The sequence below is a fragment of the Gopherus evgoodei genome, chromosome 17 (genome assembly GCF_007399415.2).
Source record: "Gopherus evgoodei ecotype Sinaloan lineage chromosome 17, rGopEvg1_v1.p, whole genome shotgun sequence".
NCBI lineage: Eukaryota > Metazoa > Chordata > Testudines > Testudinidae > Gopherus > Gopherus evgoodei.
The window spans coordinates 2,696,421-2,715,291 of record NC_044338.1 but is presented as its reverse complement, the minus strand read 5'-3'; the positions used below and the strand labels follow the sequence as shown (position 1 = coordinate 2,715,291).

The window sequence follows — 18,871 nt, the reverse complement described above, 5'->3', positions numbered from 1 at the left end:
ATCAGAGGCAACTTGGCTAATCTTATTTCCATTATCTTTGGAGGGACATAAGGGGAAAAGAGCTTCAGGAGTGTCAGGCTTATATTATTAACACTGGTGCTAAAAATGTCCAGAAAGGTCATACGGTGTCTTCATTCCACATGCACAATGTCAAATCAAGCACTACACAGTAGGGCTATGGTACTGCCTTAAATATGCATAAGCCATTGCTTGGCTACATCTGCCATGTGCTGGGATTTCTCTTGCTTCCAAGATTCAAAGAAGGGGACAGCTGCTGGCCATGGCACAGAACTCTATGGGATTCATTTGGTGCTAGAGGATACACTTTTGCCATCCCAGATTACAGTCACAGTATCCAATTAAGGAATGTACTGCTTTTTGTAAAATGAATACAGAGATACCATGAAAAGGGTATATACAACCAAGCACAGTTTAAACTCACTCACCTGTTAAGTGCCGTATCAGGCACCTGAGTTTTCAACTCCTCCATGACACCCTTCATCCCTCTCTTGTAGGGATCTAGTTTTGCAGATGTGTCAAACTGAGGGTTATGCCTCATCAGATATTCTCCTAGAAAATTAATGGGATCAAACTTGGGTGGATCTTGGTCTGTTTCAAGCACCTTCTTTCTTTCTACTTCCATTAACAATTTTTCTACTCCTGGGACTAATGTGGGTAAGAGTTTGTCGAGGAAATAGGCCCGGGTGTCCCTTGTCATCTTATCTTCACTCAACCATTCCTTAGACAGCCAGTCCAGAGGTTCTTTCTTGTTTATCTTTTCTTCCTCTGCCTTACGTATGTGAATCTTTTCCACCTTTTTCCTCTGCAGATTCAGCGCCCTCTGTTGTACCTTCTCATAGAATGTCTCTTTCCATTGAACATCCTTCCTGAGACCTGGCAGTGCAGCACTCTCCTGGCTTCTTCTTTTTTCTTTTTTTCTGGGCATACTCTTAACACTAAGCTTGGGGAGTTTCAGTCCAGGAGTTTGGCCTTCATCTTCTGGCACAGCAGCCATAGTTCACTGTGATACATGCAAAAGCAGATCAACGCTATGTCATTCTGAAAGACATGGCAGTATGATAGAAAATACCATGGAAAACAAGTCTATACAGTTAGAAAACAATCAGTAGATGTTTCTTTTACATTCCTTTTCTAATTCAGAAATTGTTACTTTGCACTTCTAAATAAATACAGCCCATTTAATCTGAGGAGCTCCAAATGCTTTACAAGCATTAATTAGTTATGCCTCACAATGCCCCTGAGAGATACTGGAGCTAAACATTTGTATTCCCTTCTATGGATGGGGAACTGAGCCACACAGAAGGGTTCTCAAGGTGACCCAGCCAGTCAAAGGCCGAGTTGGGAATAGACTCAGGCATGCTGTCTAGCAGTTTCCCATTTTAACCACTAGACAACAATTCCCCCTAATTTGAATGTTTTCCTTTAGTTCCCCATCCTTGTTTCCAACTTTTCTAATAATTCCCATGAGCCCTGGGATACAGGAAGAGATCCATGTACAGTAACAGATGCCTGGGACTGGGAGTTTTCCATGTAGCATCGACACACCTATTTTCTGCTATTCAGAACTGCCCATTTTGTCTCCATCTTTCCCATCCCCTTGGGGAGCAGTGAGGCCACTTGGCAGATACAACGCTTACTTTATTTCATTTTTTGCAAATGTTTGTCCTCTGCACATTTTCCAGCGTGGAATGTTTCTCTCTGGGGTTGGGATCTGCCACCCCTGCTATGGGACAGGGAGCTCTGGGTTAGGAAGATGATGAGACATTAAACTGGACTCTGAGGCTGAGGAGTTGTCCAGCATTTCATTCTGTGGGTCACTCTGAAAGTGGGTTAGGCTAAACAGAGTGTTCACACATGGAGTTATTCAGGAATAGCTATTGTGCTTTAAATTTACACCCCACCTTAATCCCCGTTAACTTTCAAGGGCAGACAAACCCTAATCTCAGAGACCTTATCTTCCTTCAGTGTACCAAATTCCACATCGTGGTCTCTCATAATGTTCAGTATGTGGAGCACCAGGAAGGACTGTGTGGTGCTTGGATGGTGCATGAGCCACAATTTGAAAGCTACTTCTGTAACCTTCCATACACACAGCTGTCATCTGCCTCTGTGGTAGTTAGTTACACACAGGAAATGCAGGCAGAATCTGGCCTTACTAGCCAATTCAGAGACCAAAACACCATCACCATCCTGCAAAACACCCCCAACCCAGGGTTAAACAATAAGAAGGATAATCTCAGCATCAGTAACATCCCTGAGACAGTTTGATCAAAGCAAGGTAATTCCAAGTTAAGGCTGAAACTCTGCCCTGAACTTGCACCACCCTGAAATATGGGCACCTTTTAAAGGGGTTTCTGGCTGGTTACGGCCTTTCAGTAGCCATATCAGTAGCGCTGCTTTTGATAGATTCTATTTTTCTATTTCCACTTCATTCCTAAATACTTGTAGCTGTTCTGAAGAGTTGAGCTTTTCAGGAAATGCACAAAAGTGATCTATGGCCATCTTGGCACACTAGTGTAATTGCTAGAATGCTGACCTTCTGGTTCCTAGCCAAGGTTTGAGTCCAAATATTTCCTGAAATGGGTATGATAATCCCTAGCAGTAAATTTCTGGGTTGGCTTTCTGATGGGTCTGGTGGCACCCTCTAGTCATTTGTGCAGAGTGGTGATTATCTGCTTGGGGAGGATGGATTTATACGTCAGGATGCTTGCCTGGCCCAAGCAATGTGTTATAAAAATGAGACTGTCTTTCCCGTTAGCAGATATAACCTGTAAAGGAGCACAGATTTATGCAGGCAAGAAGGGAACTTGTCAGCTCTATCAGATTGCCATTTGTTAGGTGAGTTTCTTTCAGTAAGAAGTAAAACCAAGCTCCTTTTGAACATTGGTAAGACATAGGGGAGTTAACTCAATGTCCTGTCCAGATTCTAAATGAAGTAGTTATGTTGTGCCTACATAAACTACCGTTGCACTTTCAACTGGTTATGGTATTTTGCTTCACTTCATTACAGTGTTGTGCAGTGTTTCTGTGTACTGTTGAAACAGTTGCTGCATTCCACTCTAAAGGTAACCACATTTCAGTGATAACTGACGAGATCCCTACATATCCCACATTTACCTCACAGGGTGATTGTGAGAATTAATTAATGTTTTAAGGTGCCTTTACATTGAGTGAAAGACACTACAGAAATGCAAATAATCAATGGGTTTGACTCTGTATTCCATTAAGCCAGTTTTACACTGGTATAACTCCAAAACTGGGGTGAGGAACCAGGGAAGCAGAAGCATTAGCAAACTAGAAGAAGGAGGAACATGAGAACAGTAAATGATTGTTACAATATTAGCAACATTCAGCCCAAAAGTGTCAGGCTCATACTCCAAACCTTGCATCTGTCAAGAGTTACAGGGGCAAATTCTCAGTTAGTGTGAATTACCATAGCTTCATTGACATCAATGCAACTATGCTGATTTGTACCAGCAGAGAATCTGGCCCATAGTTCACACATCTCTCAAATGCTTAGACTATTTCCAAGTACAATCTGCCCTGGTGGTAACGAGCATAATGTACAAAGACAAGCTAGTTTTGAACACCAATAAAACTCAAAAATTGATATAAAGTCTCTTCATACTGTTCAAATTGAAGGCAAGACAAGCCTTTCATTAGGATACCATTTTCCTGGCTCCTTTTCTGTGCACCAAACATTTGTGCTCGATAGCCACACACACATACCATTTGATTACCTCTCTGCAGTCAGGATACTGTCACTAAGATAAAACTCCGCTCATAATCAAGATAGGTTTCACTAGGGAGCTATTTATTTATTTAATGTAAAAAATGTTGCAGTGACTATTTGGGGAATGTCTGACTTATTGAAGTGCTTTCAAAGAAGAGGCCAGTCTGGGAATTTGTGTAGCCCTGCCATTGCCCAAAAGGAATTGTCTTTCCCCAAAGAGCTTCAGAAGGAGTTTTATCTGATTCGTCACAATGGCCCAACACCTCCAGCGTATTTAGGCACCGACGTACCTTTGAGGATTGATGCCATTGTGCCTAACATATTTGGAGTTTTTTTTCTTTTTTTAAGTCTTGGTTTAAATCAACCTTTAAAAGGACTGTAATTTTGCTTCCTGGAATTCAACTGAAGAACTGTTTTTCTTATCTTCTGGGCAGGTACCAAACCAGAAATGTCTCCTCTCGCTTGCAGAGAGGCATTGCAGATGAGTAAGAATGTAATATACACCCATCAGTTCCTAGCCATTAGAAAACTTACAAGTGAATTAGGGATTTCTCAGTCCTGCTGTGGAGCCAGGCTGTGAGTTTTACTCCTGGGTGTGTGTTTGAGGTTGCTAAGCAAGAAATCCAAAGGTTGCTATGTCTCATCTACTACTCAGAACTGCAGTAGATTGTCTACTGCCTTTGGCAGTTCAGTATAAATTCTTCCTTAACTTACATCATTGTGTCATATGACTGAGGGAAAAAACTGTCTAAGGAATGGCAACATACATAGCACTAAATTGCAGTGCTGCTCAAGAGAATATCCATCAGTGCCTAGGGACAGTAGGCTGGCCTTCAGACTCAGGGATCATGAATTCCAGCACTGCCTCATTCACTAGGGACAGAAATGGAGAGTTTTTAGATTGAGCTGAGGATTGTACCAAACAGATGTGAGTATCTGAGAGCATAAACAGAAATTAATTACAGGCCAAACTGAAATACACATTACTGGGTTCTTCTTTTCATTAAGAATCAAGAAATTTTGGAGTGGCCTGCAGAGTAAGCCAGATGCAGTAAACAGAAGGGGTTCTTTAAATATGCTGTTCTTTAAGAACAGATTTAGGCTGGAACCTGCATGATTCAGATCTATCATTTCTCTTATTCTTGAGTATAATGGAGAACCCGTTCCACAGGATGAAAAGGAGGAAGAAAAGAAAAGTGGTCTGCATGAGACTAATTCTGTTCTCATTCACCTGGTGTAAACAGAGAGGCATGCCAGTGGTTTCAACAGAATTACACTGGCGTAATTGAGAGCAGAATTTCTCCCAATGTCTTTATTGTTTGAATTACAAACTAGCACTTCTGGAACGGCAAACTTTTCCAGTAAATTGTATTTATTTTATGCTATTCTTTCTGCAATGTCTCTATACTTTTTGCTTTTTAAGATGCATGACCATGTGGATTGACCCATGTCCACCTGCACAAGAACTCTGGACTATGATTTCTATGTGCTACTTATCTTTGGGACTACTGCACTGTACTCTATCCTGCAGTACAGGCTTATGATTGTTCATTTCATGAGATATCAGAGACTGTCATAAAACATGAACCTTATCAACTTTAATCTACTAAAACAAAGGTTGAAAATGTTATTGTTTTTCAAAATCTGGTGCATTATTTGTTTGAACAGTGTAACAGGGTTTAGCAGGGCCCTCTTTGTTCCTGCCTCTGCTCTGCTCCAAAAAACACTCAGAAACCCTGAGGTTCATCAATCACCAGTGCAGTTTATTTACAGGATTCAATGCCACCACCTTCTCCCCATCTGCAGCTTGGAGGTTTCAGCCTTAAGGGCATCACAGTCACTGCAGCCAGGAGGGAAGAGGAAGCGCTAGTGCTCTCCTTCCCCTCTCTGGCTTCCCCCTGCTTCTTTCCTCTGGGCCTGTCTATAACCCCAGGCTAATTAGGCTGGCAGCTGTTTCCCCTTCGCCAATCAGGCACAGGTTTCTCTAGCCAGCTCCAATTTACTTTCCTTAATTGGAGCCAGCGTGACAGAGGACTGGCTCAGGAGTCCCAGCCCAGCACTCCATCACAACCAGTATTGTCCATCTAATTCAGGAACGACTGAGTACTAATTCCAGATCTGGCTCACTCTGTGACTCTGGGAAAGTCACTTAACCTTTATGCCTCAGTTTCCCACAGAGGGGCATGAGCATTACTATATCTGTAAAGTCCCCTGAAGACGAAAAGAACTACAGGTAACATTCACCCTGTGCAGAGGTCTATCCAAGGTCACAACACCACTTACATCCCACTTAAATTCTTGAAATAAAATTTGTTCCAAAGAGCTGAACTGGAGCTTAAATGGTGCTTAAGCCTCATGCGGGTCCTCTACAGAGCGATAAAATTAACCCAGCAGTGAGTATAATTATAAACTGGTGGTGGCTGCAAATCTTAATGGGGAAATATCACTTTAAATACATAGCTGAATTTATGTCCGCATGTGGGCACCAGCATAGGCCCCAAATCCATAGGTGCTGGGGTGCTGGAGCACCCATGGGGAAAAATTAGCTGGTGCTCTGCACCCACTGGCAGCCAAGCTCCACCCGCCCCCACCCCCTCCTCTCCTCCTCCTCCCCTAAGCATGCTGCATCCCTACTCCTCCCCCTCCCAGCGCTTCCCACCCAATGCCTAACAGCTGTTTGGCAGCACTTAGGACTTTCCGGGAGGGAGAGGGAGGAATGGGGATGCAGCACACTTCGGGGTGAAGGTGGTAAAGAGGCAGGGTAGGGGCGGGGACTTGGGGGGAGGGGGTAGAATTGGGGGGGGTGAAGTTGGGGCAGGGGTGGAGTCAGGGGGGTTGAACACCCAGGGGGCATAGGGGAAGTTGGTGCCTATGGGCACCAGGGAATTTTCTTGCAGCCACAGCCTCCTGGGTGGTGCGGGGGAGGGAAGCAGTGGCCCCCTACCCCAGGGTTACCAGCAGTGGTTGGGTCCTGCCCACCTGTGGAGACACACAAGCTGGAGGAGCAGGCAGCCAGTAAGTTCCCCACCTTCCCAGGGCTGGTAGGGTCAGGCTTCAGTCCTTGGGTGGCGGATGACAGGCGACAGGCTCCAGCCATAGGGCTTCAGGCTCTGTTCCCCAGTCGTATGGTAGTAAGCTCGGGCCCCAAGGTCACTCCCCTCCTCCAGTGCCTCTGGCCCCTGCTGCCTCCTCACCTCCCCACCCAGGGCTTAATTTGTCCCCAGGCTTGCCGGGGCTGAGTAAGTCTGCTGGGAAAAGTGATATTTGTACATTTGTTAATACCACTTTTCATAGCAGACTTAGTAACTAGCACGTCTAAAAAAAAAAGCAACCAAAAAAAAAAAGCAAAAGACATAAGAAAAAAGACAAGAACATACAAAGCACCTTATTTGTGTTTCTATTCTGTTTAGGCCCAGTAAAGAATAGAGACAACTGTACATTATTTTTATTACTGAGTCTGGAAAAAAAAATCCTACATAAATTACAATGATTTGGACATGTATATGTGCATATTTATTTGTTTTTCCTAAAGTTAATTAAGTATTTTAGGAAAAATTGTCAGAGCATTTGCTGGTGGCTGCACTGTGAGGCCACCAAAAAAATTGTTCTGAGAATCCCTGGGGCCCATGTAGCTGTCACAGGGTTTCCTGGCCCCTTTAAGGTAGTCTGGGCCCAGGCTGCCCATGACAAGCTATTTTAAGGGGAATGAGTATTTCTAGGCAGTTAACTGAATAACAAGCACCTTGGCCTGACAAAAGGCCATCTGGGCTCAGTTGTAGAAAAGTCCTCAGAGAGAGAAGCTCCCGGAGACCACAGATCCCAATGGCAAGGGCTGTGCAAGACCTGAGCCAAAAGGAAAGACTTTATTTCAAGTGTATTTGTATTTAATGAAGTAGAACCACAGCAGGGGAATTTTGTCTTACAACTTTTGGACTGTATATAGTTCTTAAGAGGCTTGGAGAGAAGGGAAACTGAGGCAGGAAGTTCTGCAGTGCCACACTAGGTCAGCAGGGGGTGCTACAGGGTAGGCATAGCCTTGAGACAGTATCCTGAGATGTTTTATTTTCCTCTGTGTGCTCCTATAAATACTCTTTCAAAGGTCTGCATGGTTGTAATTTAGGCCTTTGGCCATCTTTCTGCATATTTCATATCCTTCTATATAAACAATATGCTCCTGAATACACTCAAATATCCATCTGTCCAGCTAAGGCACCCTTCTGTCCTCACTATACTACTAACTTCATTTTAGTATATAGCTTTTGTTTTCAGGCAGGGAGCATGAAACAAAAATCATCTAAATCAGCTTTCATTGGGAAAATACACCGAAATGAATTGTAATTTTTTTTTTACTATTATAATTAGCAAACCCGATGACTAGGGAATAGACACTTATTTTAGTGTATTTGCAAAATGTGTTGAAATAAACCCTAGGTTACTGTAATAAAATGCATCTGAAGCTTTGGGCATGGAATTGTTAGAATAATCTAAAATGTGGCTTTAAAATGGATTCTAATTCTATTCACTTCAAATCGGGTTCTGCATGATTAATTCCTGTTTGTCTTTTCATTCCCTGGTGTACCTGATGTTTCTCTTTTGGAATTCAATGTTGTTGTTGTGGTTAATCTATAAATCTTTCTAAAAAAGGAAACTATCAATTGTAAAAATACTCTAATTTTCCTCAAAGCTGCTGTTAAACCACCAGATGAGAACAAGTGGGGGGAAGGGGAATGGCAAGAGTGATCTAAATGGCTCTATTTTTATTTCTCTGAAGTTTAAATACTGTGGGCTGTAGCAAAACAGTAATCACACCCTATTTAACTTGGATGTTATATGTTAATGTTTCCTCAAAGCAAAGCATATCCTTCTGCCATCAAATACTTGTGCTGTGCTGTTGTCAAAATAACGTGCTGAATATGTCATCACAGATGTTTTGCTGGGGAAATTCTTATTATATGGTATTTTTGGTTTTGTACACAAGATAAAGTCTGGGGGCATTCTGTGCCCTTTTACACTTCATAGCAGGACTATGCTATAATTGCTGATGTTTGGTAATACTGAAAATAAAATAAAAGGTGTGTCAGCAAGGGAACTATTTTCATATTTACTGAAGACAAAAATAATTCATGGTTTGCATGTCTTAAAAGATCTCTGGGGCAAGTCCTGCTGAGCACGGTACCCACAGCAACTTGTAGGATATGGGCACAAACTTATGATCCCTGTTTTATATAAACCACTGACTGTCATTACCACAGACTCCATTCTAATTGTTCTTTTAAATCAGAATACATTTCCTTTATAGCTTCCTCCTCTACACTTAAATTTTGCTGTTAAAAACTACTCCACATGCAAATTATAGGTTTCTAATGGCCTTCAATCCCATGGATCTCTGTGGTTATTTTAGTTATTGGACCTTTAGCTGACTATAGAAAACAACTTGGTTATTTACTTGTTAGGAATGACTTTTTACAAGTGTTTGCCGTTTAAATATTCCTGTAAGTGCCAATGAATACGTGAAAGTCAGAGAACTGTCTCTTGGTAGGCCAATTTAGATAAGCATTTCTCTAATTACTCCTGGAGGGAAATCCCAGGACTTACAGTTTTCCAAATCTATTTAAAACGAAACCCCAGTGCCATCTGAGAGGATCGCCCCAAGGCATTGGGAACTCCTAACCTGCACACTGTTTACTATAGAATTGTACTACAGAGATATGCAAATTGAGGGTAGATGTGAAATCCACCAGTGCTCACCCCCATGCCTGCAGGAAACCATCCACTGGAATTAATCAATACACCAAGCACAATACTTCACACAGAAAGGTAAAAAACAAGATCCTTATCATAAGTTATGCGGTAAAAATCCTTCCCATCCTCAAATGTGAGGTCTCCTCCTGCTTCCATTGAAGATAATGCCAAAAATCTCATGGGAGCATGGACCATGAGTTGACTGTCAGTTCAACACTGTGCCTGTGAAAGCATCTCCGTTTCTGCTAAGCTTCTCTGTCGTCTCTATAACCAAATGCCAGGGAACACGTAACATCTGACCCTACACTTCTTGTGTCCCCAAAGCTCCTGCAATAGGAGGTTTGGGTGTACAAGGAATGCAGGATTGCTCCCATGTTTGTGCTTTTACCATGCCTCAAATTTTCTGTTTCTCAGCTTCCATGCACACAATACAGTTATTGCTCATTATAAGGCACATTTCTCATTTCAGACCGAAGTATAACTTAATTTCACAGACCTGAACTCCAATCTCTTAAATTAGGGTACATGGTTTAAATTGGAAGAGATGAATCAGGAAAATATTAAAGAATTCCCCACACCTCCTATTTTCCCTGTGTCCCTTGGATGGGATCCAGCGGTCTGATCTCTCTTTTCCCTGATTTTATCCTTACCCCTATGAAACCCTGGGATAAATAAATAAATAACATTCCAGGCACACTAGAGGCCTAATCCTGAACTCCTTGCTAAAGGACTAATCCTGCATTGAGCTCTGTGTAGTGATCTGCATTGCAGAATCAGTGTCCAAGGCAAAACCCCCAATGCAGTCAATGTGAAGTGCAACATTAGTCCCTGAAACTTAGATGAAAAATCTGAACTGAACATTTTTATTTGCATTCAAATATTAAAGAAATTTAAACAGATTGTTTTTTACCTTAGGGACTGGTCCACACTGCCCAGTGATTTCTGTTTCACTGAAACAATCCAAAGAATATACATTATGCAAATGTAAAATACAATTTAAAAATGCAGATGATGAAGATACATACAACCTTATGTATGTTCTAAAGTTATTAAAAACAAAACTGTATCCCACTCTGCCCAATTAAATTGTGTTTATCTATGACATTTTAATATGTAATTTTGTAGTTAAGTACATGCTGCAGTGGTTTGCTGAATTGGGACCACAGTGATAAATTGGAGCCACAGTGCTTACTAGCAAAGCTAGAGAAGAAGGCCTTGTGGTTAAGATCCAAAAGCCACAATCCCACAATTGAGGAAGAAGGCTGTGCTGATTTTTAAAAATCACATAGTTTAGAGGGGAAGTGAAGGCATCTATAAAAATAAAAAATAATATATAACACGAGGAATGGGAAATTAAATAGTAATGAATATAAATCAGAAGTTATGAATTATAGACCTTTGATAAGAGAAGCAAAGAGACACAAGGAGAAATCTTTGGCCAGCAGAGTTAAGGACCATAAGAAAATGTTTTTTCAATATATTAGGAACAAAAAGAATCCTGATCAGGGCCGGGTTTATGAACTGCAGGGCCCGATTTGAATAGCTGGCGACGGTCCAGGGCTTCGGCGGCACTTTGGCGGAGGGGAGTCCACTCTGGGTCTTCTGTGGCACCAAAGGACCTCCCAGCGCCAAAATGCCACCAAAGATCCGGAGCGGACTGTCCCCTACCCCCGCTGCCGAAATGCCACCAAAGACCCAGACCGCCCCCCCGAGGATGCCGGGTGAGTAAAAAAAATTTTTAAAATTAAAAAGGTGCCTAAGGTGTGGGGCCCTCTTAGCACAGGGCCCAATTCCCAGGAACTGGGGGAATCGGCCTAAAGCCGACCCTGATCCTGACAATGGTATTTTTCCACTACCAAGTGGAAATGGTAACATTATCAATAATAATGTAGAATAGGCAGAAGTGTTCAATAAATATTTCTGTTCTGTATTTGGGGGGAAAAAGATGATAGTGTTATTTATATAGTGTTAACCTTCTTTCCGTTCCACTAATGTCTCAGGAGGGTGTTAATGAGAAACTATTAAAGTTACACATTTTTAAATCAACAGGTCCAGATAACTTGCACCCAAAAGTTTTAAAAGAGTTGGCTGAGGAGCTCACCGGACCATTAATGTTGATTTCACTAAATCTTAGCATACTGGGGAACTTCCAGAAGACTGGAAGAAAGTTAATGTTGTGCCAATTTTTAAAAAGTGTAAACAGGATGATCTGGGTAATTGTAGGCCTGTCCCCCTGACATTGATCCTTGGGAAGATAATGGAACAGATGATATGGGACTCGATTAATAAAGAATTAAAAGGGTAATGTAATTAGTGCCAATCAACATGGATTTATGGAAAATAGATCTTGTCAAACTAACTTGTTTTTTTTTATGAGACGGTTATGCTGACTTTATGTTAGTAAGTGCTATGCCCAGGAGCAAATGTTTAATGATCAAGCAACTGAAAGCATTTTTAAATGAGATTTCTTCTGCACTTAAGTTCTCCAATATCAAATGTTTTAAAAGGCCCAATCCAGCAATCCTACACAAATCCAGAGGGTTATAACTTTTTTTTAATTAAAGGATTAAAATAAAAAAAAGGTAATGAGTCGGTTACAGGGTCTGTAATAACCTTAATTTTTTTAAAGGACATAATAATGACTTCCATTTACTTTACATGTGAAATAATTGTTTGTAAACACTTATTTTTTCCATAGATGAAACCTCTTAAAATTCCTTTGATCATGAACTTCTCATATTACTTAAGGACAATTTTTTTACACTTAAGCAGCTATGTCAGAGTCATGGTAACACATGGGAAAATTTTAATAAGGAAGCGAAGGGAATGCACTGGAGTGGATAAAAAGGCAATCTAGTTACAAAACTAGATCACATAGAGGATCACAACACAAAAGGAGTATTCTTTTCTATCTCTTCAAATGCAAGTGAAACCAGAAATAAGAGATTAAGTTTGTACTGATCTCCTGAACAACCATATCTATATTCTATCCTTGCTGATACAGAGTGCAGTACACTGCTGAAAATAAAATCTATCTAATAGAAGTGGTGAAGGCACCCAAAGGATCAAAGCTAGAGACTGTCATAAAAAGCTTGTCATAGTATATGATCATCCAAAGCATAAATATATAAAAAAGTAAAAGTGGAAACACCCTCTGGCTGGGAAGCTATGGAATATTTAGAGCCAGGGGGAGGATAGCTTATAAAGGGGCTGGAGGTAACTTTCCTGACATCTCCACTGTAAATCACATAGCAGTCCTAACATGCTTTCCATAAAAACTATGTTTCAAAATAAGAATCTGAGGGTTGTCATAAGCAGTTCAATGACCCTTTCTTTATGTACAGTATGCAGTGTTGTTATAGACACATTGGTCCCAGGATATCAGAGAGACAGAAGTTAGTGCAATAAGATAGCTCACCCACCTGTCTCTATTTGCTTTATGCATGTGTCTTTGCTTATTCTCCCCTTCTAATCTGATTCCCCAAACAGGTGAATTTTTGTGGATTCCGTATGTTCAAAGTTCTCACTTTCTGCATAACTCTGAGTGAACCATTCCCGCAAAAATCACTTTCTAAACTCAGGTTTATTTTAACGAGTCTGTTTTTCATCCTCCTTCATCCACTAGGAGGCAAACGCTCGTTAGTGAGCTTAACTTTTGTCCCGTGCTAAAGGATAACTGCCGTACAATTTGCAGAGCCTGCCTGATCATTATTTTGACCTGCAGGGCATTGGGGGACAGACCAAAGAACTAGCACTCAGGGCTTTTCTTGTGCTTTGATGTAAAGGGCCGAAAGCTTCCGTGACACTGCTGGCAGCTTGAAGGAGGAGACGAGAATGAAATACACCGAGTGCCTAAGAGGAGTGGATGGGTGAACGCAAGCTGTTGGAGAAGAAGAGTGCTTGCTTTCTATTTAAAATGTGTTATGGTCTCTGCTAATCACATTTAATGTTCCCATTAGATGCCTACAAAAGGCCGATTCTTCATCCCATTAACTTCAATGGCAAAACTCCCACTCATGGCACACAGACATGACCCAAGCTGCTGAATCCTCAAAACAAATAGGTTTTGCTCAAGCTGTTAACATAACAGTATAGCTGCCCACCTCTCACCCCCCAGTATCCAGCCCTGCTCCCAGACTTCCACACTTTGAATTCTAGGGGGCATTTTATGGCTTAAATTTGTGTGCGCACATCACAGACTCATCACTTTCATGGTATCCGGGCCTCTGGATTTAGTCAGTGACTCTCCCAGAGAATCCCAAAAGGGGATTGGATGCTGTTTTCTGTAGAGGATGGCTGGACTATCAGGGAATTACAAATATATCATCTGTGTTGCCAACTCTAGTGATTTTATCATGAGTGTCACAGGAAGTTTTTCTTAAAGCCCCAGCTCCTGGATCCATGGGATTCCACCTCAGTTTTCATTTTCCCCCTCAAAAAAGAACAAGAAGCAGCAGAAATGTGATCCCAGTGCTCCCTAAAGACTAAAAAACAGAAGGTAAACGAAAATCACCCTGCAGTTATTAATTATTATTTAAATCTCATGATTTTGGAGGCATAATTTTTGACCACTTGAGGGTCTCTGCCATAGCGATGCACCCTGCTGGGTTCCTCCCGGGAATCCTTTTCAACGGGGGAAGGGAAGGGCCGAGCCCCGAAGAGCCCAGCCCTGTGCCCGTTTCCCAAAGGGAGTGGAGCAGACAGGGGCCCAGCAGCAGCCCCAGCCGCTACGGCTCGGCAGAGCAGGGGTTAACGGCTGCTGCCGCAGGGCGGGGGCGTGGCTGAGCTGACAGGTGGCGCATGCGCGCTGGCGCCTTATTGTGCCCGGCCGGCCCAGCCCCGCCGCGCCTCACTCACTCGCTCGGCGAGGGGCCGTTGGCGAGTGCTGAGCTGCTGCCCCCGGCGCTGCCGCCGCCTCCTCCCTCCCCACCCGCCCGGCTGCGGGGCCCCGCCATGGAGTAAGGCCCCCTCCCGCGGCCGGACGGGCCCCCCCGCCGCGCCTCGATGGCCCTGGTAACGGTGCAGCGCTCGCCTACCCCCAGCGCCACCTCCAGCCCCTGCGCCTCGGTGAGTCTCCCCGGCCGGCCGCCGCCCGCTCGCTGAGGCGGAGGGGAAGGCAGTTGGCTGCCACATAGGGTCCGGCCGGTGTTTCTACGCATGCGCGCTCCGTGCCGCCTGGCCCCCTCCCTTCTCCTGGGCCTGACAGCTGAGCGCGCGCAGGGCAGCCCCAGGGCTGCTGCAGGCTGTGGGCAGGCGCTGAGCCTGGGTGGGGACCCCTCCTGGGCAGGGGATAAACAGGATCGCTCTCGCCTTTTCTCCGCCCTCCCCCGCCTCTTGCAAAAATGTCAGGATAGCTTCTGTAGCGTGCAAAACGCTTCAGGGAGCCAGTGTCTGGGGCACTGCCATACCACTCCCCATGTGCTGCTTCTGGCCCATCTGTGTCGCTCGGCTGCGAAGAAATTGACTGGGGAAGGGGGTTCTCTCCTTGGCCATTTCTCTAGACGGTGTGGGTTTCTGGCTGCTGGCTGGTGGCTTTTAATTTACTGAAAGCAAGCTGATCCGGTCGGGTGAGTCTGAAAAATATGGGTATCATGGATGGAAGGTTTTACCCAGCTTCAGATGTAAAATACTTCAATGAAATAAAGCTTCAGCGGAAACAATTTGTTTCCGGGTTTAAATGCTGCCCTGTAGTGTTGGTCACTCAACACAGTTCGGGATGTAGAGGAGATGAATGAGAACCTCCAGAAAGTGAAATGGACTATAAATCAACTGGCTGTCCGGTGTGCAAGAAATGTAAAAATCATTGATTAAAAGGAAACTGGGATTCTAAAAACTGACAATATTAAATCCCTCCCCTACAAAACTGTATTCTAAAAATGAAACCTGGTATTTGCCTTCATGCATCTTCCATGCATGAGCTTTCTTTCAGAAAAAGCAACTAGATTTTCCTTCTCAGTGCTGCATGTAATCTTCAGAAAGCTGTATCAAACCACAGCAGCGTTTGAAACAGGAAGATTTTGACTCTCTCAGTGACAGTGAAAGCTCTCGTTAAAGGAGTCTTAAAAACTACTTAAAATTAATCCCAAAGCAGGGAGCATGGCAGGTTGTGAAAATGATGCTGTCGTATTCAAAATCATATTTTGTTTAAAAGGGGGGGAGTGAAGCCTCTAAATTACTACTTAAAATTACTATAGTTTGTTACTAGCAGTTCGTTGAGGATGGCAATGAAAACTGCAAAGTGGCTTTCACTTTGTTTATATTCAGGGCTTGTCTACATCAGAAAGTTGCAGCGCTGGTGAGGGAGTTACAGCGCTGCAACTTTGAGAGTGTCCACATCTGCAGGGCATCACCAGCGCTGCAACTCCCTGTTTGCAGCGCTGGCCGTACTCCCGTTTTGTCTCGGGTGTAGAGGATCCAGCGCTGGTGATCCAGCGTTGGTAATCCAATGTAGACAGTTACCAGCGCTTTTCTTGACCTCCGTGGAAGGAGGAAGCCTCTGGTAATCAAGCTGGTTTCCTTTCCCGGTTTGCTCTCTCGGTCCCGGAGCCACCCAGCAAACCACAGGGAAGGAGACCTGCTTGCTCGGGGTTCCGGGACCGAGAGAGCAAACCGGGAAAGGAGACTAGCTTCGCCGCGGTTTGCTCTCGCGTTCCCGGAGCCAGCCAGCAAACCGCAGGGAAGGAGACCTGCTTGCTCGGGGTTCCGGGACCGAGAGAGCAAACCGGGAAAGGAAACCAGCTTCGCCGCGGTTTGCTCTCTCGGTCCCGGAACCCCGAGCAAGCAGGTCTCCTTCCCTGCGGTTTGCTGGCTGGCTCCGGGACCGAGAGAGCAAACCGCGGCGTTCCCGGTTTGCTCTCTCGGTCCCGGAACCCCGAGCAAGCAGGTCTCCTTCCCTGCGGTTTGCTGGCTGGCTCCGGGACCGAGAGAGCAAACCGCGGCGTTCCCGGTTTGCTCTCTCGGTCCCGGAACCCCGAGCAAGCAGGTCTCCTTCCCTGCGGTTTGCTGGCTGGCTCCGGGACCGAGAGAGCAAACCGCGGGGAAGCTGGTTTCCTTTCCCGGTTTGCTCTCTCGTCCCGGAACCCCCCTTGAAGCCGCCCAACAGCGCTGCAGTGTGGCCACATCTAACACCACTTGCAGCGCTGGTTGCTGTAAGTGTGGCCACTCTGCAGCGCTGGCCCTATACAGCTGTACTAATACAGCTGTAACAACCAGCGCTGCAAAATTTTAGATGTAGACATGGCCTCAGTTTCTAGGTGGCTTCACTTTGAAAGTCTCATGTATTCACACATTATGTTTAGGTTGCAAATGCTTCAGGGGAATGTTGAAATCCCAGTTGTTTCTGCTAAAATAAAAACCGCTCTGAAAATATTTCTCACTGGGCTTGGTAAAATCTCTTTTGATCTAAATTGTGGATTAACTGTGTGATAATATCACATCAAACGTTATTTTGGATACAAGGGTATTAACGCCTTTGGTTTTTTTTCCTGTCTTGCTAAGACATGCCTGTTTGATTAGCAATGCAGCTTAACTCCACTTGTGTTACTTTGCTGTAAATATTGATTAACTCTGTTACTGCATCATATGTTGTATTCACAACCATGCATGGGGAAACAGTCTATGCTTAGCTGCTTGTAACTTCCTCCATGTGTAAAACACTTCAACAGTTAGCCTAATGCATCTTTAGGGTAGGAATTCTTGTGTTGGTGACAAGACTAAAAAAAAAAATCAAAAGAATTCATACCCACCGCCCTTCATTGCCCCCCGCCCCCAACTGATGCCTACTCTCAAATAGCTCCTTCCAATTAAACTTGTCATGATGATCACTCTGCAAGGCTGCCCTGTTTGGTGCAGCTAACTAGCCTGTTTCCTTTCTAGGTTACCAAAAAAGTTGCTTTGGATCAGGATCACTCTGAACAGTTAGGAAAGAGAGTGTGGCTGCATGAATGCTGTGGGTGTGTACAGAGAATACAGCCTTTAACATATCTAGCAGTATTAGCTCTCTTTCCTCATTCTAATCAAATGGAGATATAATCCGCTAAACTAGTCACCGTAAATCCTGTGGTACCCTTCACAAGAGAGTAGGTGTCTGGGCTCTCGTGTCCTCACCAAACTCTAACTTCAGTCATTACTTTCTGCATACCTAAAACCCTCCTTCCAGTCTCAAGTGGAAATGCTATTCTTCATTTTCTACCCAAAACTGTTGCATGGGGTTTTTGTGAACTCTTCAAATGCCATCTGCATTTCCTTGGTGGTTGAAGCATGTTTATAATTATTATTATTACTACTACTAGTATAAACCTGTAAAAGTCCTTTGCAATCTTTTAGGATGAAAGGTGCTTTAGAAAAATATATGCGACTTCAGCTCATCTGCATATCTGCTGCTAAACTTTCTTCAGTGTTAAGCAAAATGTAGCATTTGGTTTCAGTATATTAGCTATGCCACCAAGCTCAAATAGTCACTGGAGTTAAGTCTCCAGTCTTTGTCCATCGAATGCCACAAGAATTCCTACACTACACTGTAGTGAAGACTGTTGTCTAGCTTGGTTTGGCAAATATCCAGCTCTTGTAAGAATTCCACTGACCTTTACTGTGCAGTGCCACTGGGTACCTGTGAGAGAAAGTTGGACTGAAAATTTCCTGGTGAGATGGCCCAAGAATTTCAGGTTATGGTCCCAAATGAAATGCTGAAGGCTTGTGATTCTGACAAGTCTGTCATCTTGTTAGTCCTCCTTAAGGTCCTTATCCTGAAATTGCCTCTGTGTGGGAGGTCCCCTCTGCCCAGGGAGAGCCCTGTTGATTTCAACAGGATCCTGCACAAGTGCAGGGGTCTGCTGATAGAGTCCCTTGTAAGATCGGGGCCTACGGTTCTGTGGGAAAATATCTGTGTAATTTAGCAAGATGTTTGGTCAAACTGTGCTTTAATCCTTTCTGTGTGCACAGGATCATGGGTTGATCAGTTTTCTACAATAAATAAGACTGGCTGCTGTAATGTTCTAATAGAATAATAGAGAAGTGGTGTTTTTAATTTTATTTTATTTTGCTACATATGGATATTTTCTGTGTGGACACCAACATGTTATACTAATCATCTGGAGTTAAATGTAAACCCCAACATTTTGTTCCTTCTCTAGGTAACATGGGGATGAGGTCAAGTTAAATCTGATACATTAGTCCTCCAGAGAGTGTAGAAGTCTGACATGTAGCTTGATGTTTTCATGTCTTGACATAAAAATTCTCTGACTGCTGCTTTGCCATCTCAAACTGGGAGTGAGGAGGAAGTGTTACACTTGTGTATGCTTCAACAGGTGACCACATGGAAGGACTAATTCAATTTTCAGGTCACTAAAGGACTTTCAAGACAGAGTCCCTTATAAA

The 18,871-nt window shown here is 43.6% G+C and overlaps 1 protein-coding gene and 1 long non-coding RNA gene across 2 annotated transcripts in view; one reads left to right on the top strand and one right to left on the bottom strand.

Moving 5' to 3' along the window:
* Positions 1-1,017: 1,017 nt before the first annotated feature.
* LOC115636680 lies at positions 1,018-14,603 on the bottom strand. The gene is made up of 3 exons (XR_003997009.1): positions 14,533-14,603; positions 10,407-10,446; positions 1,018-1,059 (listed from the first exon to the last, which is right to left on the bottom strand). It is a non-coding gene; the product is annotated as an uncharacterized LOC115636680 (long non-coding RNA).
* Positions 14,463-18,871, top strand: part of SSH2 (slingshot protein phosphatase 2) — a 151,113-nt gene continuing 146,704 nt past the window's right edge. The window contains exon 1 of the mRNA XM_030537062.1: positions 14,463-14,563. Within this exon, the coding sequence (XP_030392922.1) occupies positions 14,501-14,563 (63 nt within the window). The 5' untranslated portion in view covers positions 14,463-14,500. The remainder of the gene's footprint in view (positions 14,564-18,871) is intronic.